General features: G+C 37.5%; 2 protein-coding genes across 2 annotated transcripts; both read right to left on the minus strand.

Moving 5' to 3' along the window:
- Nucleotides 1-1,185: 1,185 nt before the first annotated feature.
- On the minus strand, nucleotides 1,186-7,643 carry LOC106121569 (uncharacterized). Its single transcript, XM_013317281.1, has 4 exons — nucleotides 7,629-7,643; nucleotides 7,135-7,456; nucleotides 6,551-6,650; nucleotides 1,186-1,549 (listed from the first exon to the last, which is right to left on the minus strand). The coding sequence occupies exons 1-4, from the start codon at nucleotides 7,641-7,643 to the stop codon at nucleotides 1,186-1,188; spliced, it is 801 nt and encodes a 266-aa protein (XP_013172735.1).
- LOC106121808 (uncharacterized) lies at nucleotides 2,484-5,810 on the minus strand. Its single transcript, XM_013317626.1, has 2 exons — nucleotides 3,566-5,810; nucleotides 2,484-2,919 (listed from the first exon to the last, which is right to left on the minus strand). The coding sequence occupies exons 1-2, from the start codon at nucleotides 5,409-5,411 to the stop codon at nucleotides 2,906-2,908; spliced, it is 1,860 nt and encodes a 619-aa protein (XP_013173080.1). The 5' UTR covers nucleotides 5,412-5,810; the 3' UTR covers nucleotides 2,484-2,905.
- Nucleotides 7,644-8,464: the final 821 nt, after the last annotated feature.

Below are 8,464 nucleotides of genomic sequence, written 5' to 3' on the forward strand. Positions count from 1 at the left end.
TCCTCTTTCTGTGCATTCCCTTCACTGTCGATTAAACGTAATCAAAGCATCTGAAAATGTAGATGTCTTTCGGCAACGATAAATTCGCTATTTTGGCGAATTCTAGTTGCCGTTTACTCGTTTGCTATCTTTTGCTATAAAGAAAGAATGGTCGATATTGAGCGTTTGTGAAGGAGACGAGGATGTATAAATGTATTCAAAAATGGTGTCTCACGCACTAAATAGCGATCTCTGTCTACCCTCTGAGTACTGAGTTGTATTGTTATGACATATTCCTTATATTTGTATTTATTACGTCATAAAAATTTTATCATTATTAATTTATATGTGTGTATTTGGTGAACAGTCTGTCATGTTTGTTGCCCCCAGGGCGAAACACAAACAAAGTAATGTGAAAGGTAAAACGAGGGAGATTTACATTACAAACGCTGACGCAAATAGGATTGGCCCTCTCATTTCGTGGTTATTTCCTCAAACCATACAAACATATCTTACGATAGGTCCAGTTGACAGAAGAACATGATTTCTCGAAATACTGGTGATGTTAAATGTTTTATTTGTATTACGACAAACAATAAAAAAAACTTATCTTGCTAGTTGATGTTATGTTGTTTTTACTGCCCTTTTCAGAACAGAATAAATTCTTATACTCGTATATTTGATTACATTGATGGAACCCATGTGTTTCTATTAAATGCGTTAAAATGTTTTTTTAGTATATTATTTTTAGACTTGTTAACTAATGTAAGTACTTATTTATGTTCAATTACATAAGTGTTTCTTATTCATTTTTATATTGAACGTTCATAAAAATCAGTGTTTAATTTAGATCATAAAATTTCCGATTAGAGATTGGGTCGTCTTTATTATTTCTATTTATTTTTTAAGGCGTTGTTATCCGCGATGTTTCAATTCATTCGTTACACTAGCAATATTTATTTAGACAAGTTTTATGTGTTCAGTACAGAACAAGAAAATAAAAAACTGTTGGAAATATCTTAGATTCGCGTTTAATTAGAAGAAGTACATTAGTAGTGCGACATGTGTGCGCTTGAGTGCGAGAATTGCGAGAGTGAATTGAATGAAAGAGTGAGTGCTTGAAGTTGAGTGACGTCGCCCCCGCGCCGCTCGGCTAGGTGTCAAGTTCGGCGCAGACATCCTCCGGGGCCTTGAAGGCGATAGCCTTCAAGACAGGTCTTCTTCCGAGGAGGGTAGAAAGCATAGTTTGTTGAGTGCCCTTCGCACGGTCCCTTGAGAAGTGACGACGTCAGCGACACGAGGGACATCATCAGGACCAGGATACAACTTGTTGACTCGACCGAGGCGCCAACATAATGGAGGTGCATTGTCCTCCTTTACAAGGACAAGATCGTCGATCTTCAAATGTCTTGATTCAGCGCGCCACTTCGAACGTTGTTGTAGTTCCGCAATGTATTCGTTAGTCCAACGTTTCCAGAAGTGTTGCCTTATTTGCTCTAAGTGCTGAAACCTGCTGAGTCGATTGGCGTTGCAGTCCAGGAAGCTTGGTGACGGTAGCGAAGTAAGCGGCCTGCCAATCAAAAAGTGTGCCGGGGTGAGAGGTTGGAAATCATTAGGCGAGGGACTGAGGGGACACAAGGGTCGGCTGTTTAGGATAGCCTCGATTTGAGCAAACAAAGAAGTCAGCTCCTCAAAGGTTAAATGACTATTTCCTAAGACCCTACGAATGTGAAATTTAGCGGATTTTACTCCAGCCTCGGCTAAACCATTGAAGTGAGGAGCGTATGCAGGTGAGAATTTAAAATCGATACCTCGAAGAGCTGCATAATCATAAATAGTGTTAATATTTGACTGTAAAAAAGATGAAATTTCTTTAGACGCGGCAACGAAATTCCTACCGTTGTCACAGTAAATTAGTTTAGGTAAACCTCTGCGAGCTATAAATCGTTTTAGTGTTAAAATAAAAGCATCCTTACTTAATTCGCTGACGGCTTCCAAGTGAACGCATTTGTAACGAAAGCATATAAAAATACACAAATAACATTTAGTTATTTTACATCCGCGGCCCTTTCGATCACTGATCAAGAACGGTCCAGCGAAATCAGTACCAACGGTATTAAATGGAAAGTCTGGCTCAACTCTTTCGTTAGGCATATCGCCCATTATGTTACTCATCGTCGTACCTTTGAAACGACGACAAACTAGACAGTTACGAGTTACCTTTCTTGCCAAGTTACGGCCACCAAGAGGCCAATAGCGGTCTCTAATTGAAGCTAGAACTTGTTGGGGTCCAGCGTGTAAAAGACGCTCGTGTTCATTTTGAAATAAAAGTTTTGTCAATAAATGGTCAGACTTTAGAATAATAGGGTGACGTTTGTCGTAAGAATAGGCGGAAGAATCGATTCTACCTCCTGCTCGAAGCAGTCCATCCGAGTCAAGAAAAGGGTTTAAGGAAGAGAGAGATGACTTTGTTGAAAGAGATTTTTAGACTTTAACCTAATAATTTCATTAGAAAAGGATTCGTTCTGAGCTTGGGTGATAATGAACTGTAGGGATTTATTGAGCTCATCCACGTCCAGACAGCCAGTTAGTTTATTTTTAGGATTACGGCAGTTGTGTAAAAATCTAATAACTCTTGCATAAGTTCGTTGTAAGGTACGAAATTTGGAAAATCTTTTAAAATCTATCACAGGAGATGTCGTTATTATTTCCGCTGACAAAGTAGAAACCGTCTTCAACTCTGGCAAATCGAAAACGGGTGAAATTTCTTGAGGCCATAGATGATCGGGTTGCAAAAGAAAGGAAGGGCCATGCCACCAAAGATGACAGCTTACTATATTTCGTGGATCTACACCTCGAGACGCGAGATCAGCGGGATTTTCGTTGGTAGGAACGTGACGCCATTGCGACAATTGAGTAAGTTCTCCTATAGCAGCAACTCTGTTGGCAACGAAAGTTTTAGTTTTGTTAGGTGACCTTAACCAGCCTAAGACCACGCTTGAGTCCGTCCAGTATATATGTCGATCGACAGAACGACGCAAAGCCTTAGTAACTGAATTGCTGAGTTGTGCTCCGAGTAACGCAGCACATAGTTCTAATCTTGGAATTGTAGTCGCCTTTAAGGGGGAAACTCGTGCCTTGGCGGTTATTAAATTAACTTGAACTTTATTATTTGAGTCAATAGATTTAATATAAATACAGGCTCCGTAGGCTTGCTGAGAAGCATCGCAAAAACAATGCATTTCAACTATTTTAGAATTTTGGATTAAAACTAGTCTTGATCCTTTGAGAGATGAAATATAGTGCAGTTGGTTAGAAAATTTAAGCCAAGTAGCTAGAATATCTTGAGGGATCTCGTCATCCCAGCCTATTTTAAGAAGCCATAGTTTTTGAATAAGAATTTTTGGTTTTATTGTACATAGGGATAGCAATCCAAGAGGGTCAAATATTTTAAATGTAGTAGATAGAATTGATCTTTTAGTAATGTTCTCAGGCGGGGAAAAATTAACTTGAAAATTTAATTCATCTGAAGAAGGAGACCAACCGATACCCAGAGTGCTTGTAGAATTACTAATAATTAAGTTACCTTCTTCTGGATTTATCGAATCGGACATAAACAACTCGGGAACGTTAGAACGGTATTTTCTTAGATGAAAACAACCTTTTGTCAGTTCATCTGACACAGCACGCTGAATGTGACGAAGCTCCGCGACGGAGTCAGATCCTGTAAGCAAATCGTCACAGTAAAAATCCTGTTGTATTATATTTTTTATTTTGTCGTCGTCACATTCCTCGCCCAACTGCCAGATGCATCTAGTACTTAAGAAACTCGCACTGGAAAAACCGTATGTCACCGTATTTAAACGTAAAGTACGTAAAGGGTCATTTTCGTTTTTCCGCCATAGAATAAGTTGTAGGTCACGATCTGACTCTCTTAAGCTAACCTGACGATACATTTTTTCTATATCGCCCGATAATATATATTTATATTGGCGGAAGCGAATTAAAATATTAAAAAGTGAATCTTGTATTGTAGGCCCTATCATTTGTAAGTCATTCACTGATAAACCTGACGTAGAACGAGCCGATGCATCGAACACGACACGTAATTTAGTTGACTCGCTCTTTTCTCTGATTACAGGATGATGGGGAAGAAAGAATGAATTAATAGGTTTAGGTATTTTAGATTCATTTAAGTGACCAAGCTCGGCATACTCGCGTATGAAATCAGAATAGGCTTTTTTAAGCTCTGGTTGCCTTCTAAACCGCGCTTCTAAATTTGAAAACCGTTTTTTGGCTAGTTGATAAGAATCACCTAAACAGTCTCGGTCATCACGGAGTGGTAAACTGACGCAAAATCGACCGTCACTTAAACGCGTAGTAGTGGAAAGGAAATGCTGTTCGCATAGTTTTTCCTCTTGTGTTAAGGGCTTGTTGTGCGGAAAACCTTCTAATTCCCAAAATCTTGACAAGGCCTTTTCAAAATTATAGTTTTCATGTTGATCTATAGATAAATTATTAGGAAAATTGTCATCCTTTAGACAGAAGTTACATATTGATAAATTATTTGGTGTAGAATTTTTAGGTAAATTAGGTAGGGGGCCAGCAACGAGCCAACCAAGTTTAGAGCTACGTAGGTTAGGGGTTTTGGTTTGGTCCCCTAGACGGCGCTGCTCTGAGCCTATCAGGTCCCAGAATAAGTCAGCGCCAATGAGCATATCAATAGGGGATGGTTCGTTAAAACTAGGATCCGCTAATTCAAGTTTAGGTAAATTTATGTCGTTGTAATCAAAAGATATCTTTGGCAAATTGCTGGATATTATAGGTAGAACTAAACAACTCATTGTTACGTTGAAAGAACTATTATTGGATTGTAATCGTAAAATGCATCTTTTCGTATTTAGGTTAACTTGAGCATTACCAATACCAAGTATATTAACGTTTGAAGGTTGAGGCGTCAAGTTTAATTTTTGTTGGACCGACTCGGTTATAAAAGAAGACTGACTCCCGCAGTCAAGTAAAGCTCGCACTGTAATAGATTTGTTAGTTATGGGATTAGATACTAAAACCTTGGCTGTACACAACAACACCTCAGTAGAAGACAAGACGGACATTACTACCGATTGATCAGGCAGAACGCTATTGCTAGAATTTTCACATTCTTTAATAATATGTAAAAGTGAATTATGACGTTTTTTACAAGATCGACAAGAACCTGGAAGCTTGCAGTTGTCAGCAACATGACCTGACCTTAAACAATTTTTACATAATTTCAATGATGCTACTATTGAGTTCCTATCTTCTGGTGACTTGGCCTTAAATGAATAACATTCGTATAGGCGATGGTTACCCTTACAATGTGCACACTCGAAGGTTTTATTAGAATTAGAAACAGCGTCCTTAGAAGTAACTACAAAAGACTTAGTTTGCATCCTATTGTTAGGTGCAGAAGAATTTGTATATTTAATTTTATTATGTTTGTCTTGTTTATTGCGATGGACAATCTCTAAAATATCAGCACGTTTTCTTAGGAATGTAAAGAAGTCACTAAGTGTTGGAATATCGGACAAATTATTTCTATGTTCCTCCCATTTAAAGGATGTGGCGCTGTCTAATTTTGCTGTAACTATATAAATTATTAAAACGTCCCACTTGTCAGTAGGCAGGCCCAGTGTACTGAGGGCGCGCAAGTTTTTAGTAATGTGATCAGTGATGAAACGGAGTGAACGAAACTTGTCAGTCTCACGGACGTATTCAAAATTAAAAAGTGATTTTAAATGATTGTTGATCAATTGTCTTTTGTTATCAAAGCGTTCACATAAGAGTTGCCAGGCTTGTAAATAATTTTGATCTGAAACTTCTAAATTACTAATGACACGGGCGGCTTCACCTTCCAAGTAAGAATTAAGATAGTGAAATTTGTGAATATTTTTAATTTTAGAATTTTCATGAACTAAAGAACTAAATGTTTCTTTAAATTCCAACCACTTGAAATATGTTCCATCGAAACTGGGTATTTTTATTATAGGCAATTTAAACCCAAGCGTTTCATAATTATCATTATGTTGACACGAATTATTAGAATGGTTTGAAGAACTTGAATGAATTTCACAATTAGCTGACTTGGAAGTTGAATACGTTTTAATCATATTTTGAGCAAGAGAAATGTAGTGATCAAAGTCTTGTTCAAAAATATCGCGAGTAGTCAATTCAATTTCTTGATTTGTAATGTTTAAAAATTCTATTTGGTTTTGCAACTCTTCGAACTCGATAAACAAAGCTTCAATTCTAGATAATTTCATCGCAAGCTCAGTTAATTCTACATCTGAAATAGATTCTAAAGTTTTTAAATTATCGATAAAGTTCTTAAATTTAGTTAAACGTCCTTTTATATTGCTACGTTTAATATTGAGAACCTTAAGTTCTCTAGATTCGGTTTCTGTAGACATTGCGATGAAATAAATAAAAAACTAATAAATGTATTAAAAGTAGAATGTAGGTTAAAATTGCATACGATACGCTCCTCGCTTCGTAGTCAGCCGCAGCCTCGCGCGACTATCCGCAGACGCACGATTTGTCACTGGAGTGAAGAGCACAGGTAGCTGCATACACGTAGACAAAGGGTGACGTCACGCGAGTCGACTGTTGCTTGTCCGATGCGCCGATAATGGCTGGAATTGATTTTATAAAACGATTGAAACAATTTTAGAATTAACTTAGAAATATGATGCTCCTTAGCGGTAAAAGCGCGTTTGTATATTTGATCAAAGATGGGTTTGTATGAATATATGCAAAAATGGGCAAAACTAATTTGTTTTCAAGCTAAATTAAATGAAATAAGCTAATAAGCAGCGAAGAGCAATATAAATAAAGGCAAATACCATGCCACGCAATGCAAGCGTGATTTTAGCGGTTATAGAATGAATGAATGAATCACAAAGAAATGCGCACGTGGGATGACTTTCAACTTTGATGATAGATGAATATAATAGCAATTAGATAATTTAAATTTTTTCAATAATTAGGCACTCACTATAGCTAGATATAAGCGTAATTAGCGAAATTTTTTAATCATTTAAACGCTGAAAAGCCAAAATATTTGTTTGCAAATCAAAGCAAAAGGCAATTAGGAAAGTAGAAAAGGAACGGGCTCACTTGAGAAAGGCAGGAAGCAACAAAAAGAAAGCAGTTCCAATAGGCGATGCTGGCTGTCTTCCACGTAGGCGTGAGGCTCCTTCGGGATGTTGCTTGAAACGTAGACCGGCGTGAGGAAGTCTAGTTGCACGGGCTCCGATGTAGTCACAGCCCTTTGTAGTCCTCCAAGAAGGTGTAGAAGGCTGGACGGATGCACGTGTCGATGACCTTTGTTTGTCCTTCGCTCGGCAAAATGGTTGCAACTTCGAAATTGTTGTTTCTGGCTTTTGCAGGTCCTGTCACGGTCGCCATTTTGTTCAGTACAGAACAAGAAAATAAAAAACTGTTGGAAATATCTTAGATTCGCGTTTAATTAGAAGAAGTACATTAGTAGTGCGACATGTGTGCGCTTGAGTGCGAGAATTGCGAGAGTGAATTGAATGAAAGAGTGAGTGCTTGAAGTTGAGTGACGTCGCCCCCGCGCCGCTCGGCTAGGTGTCAAGTTCGGCGCAGACATTATGTAAATCCATTACACTAAATGGCGAAGGAAATCACAGCCGCAAATGTTTGTGTTCGACTTCAGATGCAGACAGAACACACATTGACATGCTGCAGATCTCAATGAGGTCACGCAATTATTATCTAGACCAGTCTTTCCCAAAGTGGGCGATAACGCCCATTTGTGGGCGCTACAGGTCTCAAGTTGCAGGTTATAGTAAAAGTTTCGTTTAGAATTCTCCGTTAATATACCTACATATATAGGTCAAAACAATTAATTTATTTATTTTAAAGTTATAGTGGTTTTTAAAAATGTGAAAATATGGGGGCGCTAAAAAAATATTTTTTCTCAAAGTGGGCAGTAGACAAAATAAGTTTGGGAACCACTGATCTAGATCAACAATTGAATACTGTTATTATATCAAATGTAAATTAAATGATAGTTGGTTAAAGAATTTAATTTATTAAATATAAATTTTCGATGCAAATTATACGCAAGCCGTAAAGTTAAGGAAACTATTAACGAAATTTTTTATTGCTTAATCAGATGTCTCATTGTCCTTTTTTTAGTTCTAAGAGAATGAGACAAAGATAATGATGAATATTTTGTTTTTATCTGTATTATATAGACAAATAGAAATTAATAAATTATGCTAAAGTATTAAGTAATTAATTATTTTAAAGAGCGTCGATGGCTCAGGGGTCAAGCACTCGACTTGCAATCTGCAGGTCCTGGGTTCGAATCCCGCCATGTACCAATGTGTTTTTTCGATTTCCGATTAACATATGTACATTTATCCGATGCTCTTACGGTGAAGGAAAACATCGTGATGCAACCTGAACATATCTGAAA

This window comes from Papilio xuthus, unplaced genomic scaffold (assembly GCF_000836235.2).
Source record: "Papilio xuthus unplaced genomic scaffold, Pxut_1.1 DF826938.1, whole genome shotgun sequence".
Taxonomy (NCBI): Eukaryota; Metazoa; Arthropoda; class Insecta; order Lepidoptera; family Papilionidae; genus Papilio; species Papilio xuthus.

Excerpts from the sequence above, each read along its gene's own strand:
- LOC106121569 (XM_013317281.1), bottom strand. Across the intron at positions 6,651-7,134 it reads TTGCTTCCTGCCTTTCTCAA|CCATTATCGGCGCATCGGAC; the intron begins GTGAGCCCGTTC and ends AATCAATTCCAG. Across the intron at positions 1,550-6,550 it reads CTTCACTCCAGTGACAAATC|GCCGCTTACTTCGCTACCGT; the intron begins GTGCGTCTGCGG and ends TTTGATTGGCAG.
- LOC106121808 (XM_013317626.1), bottom strand. The coding sequence starts at position 5,411 with ATGCAAACTAAGTCTTTTGTAGTTACTTCTAAGGACGCTGTTTCTAAT.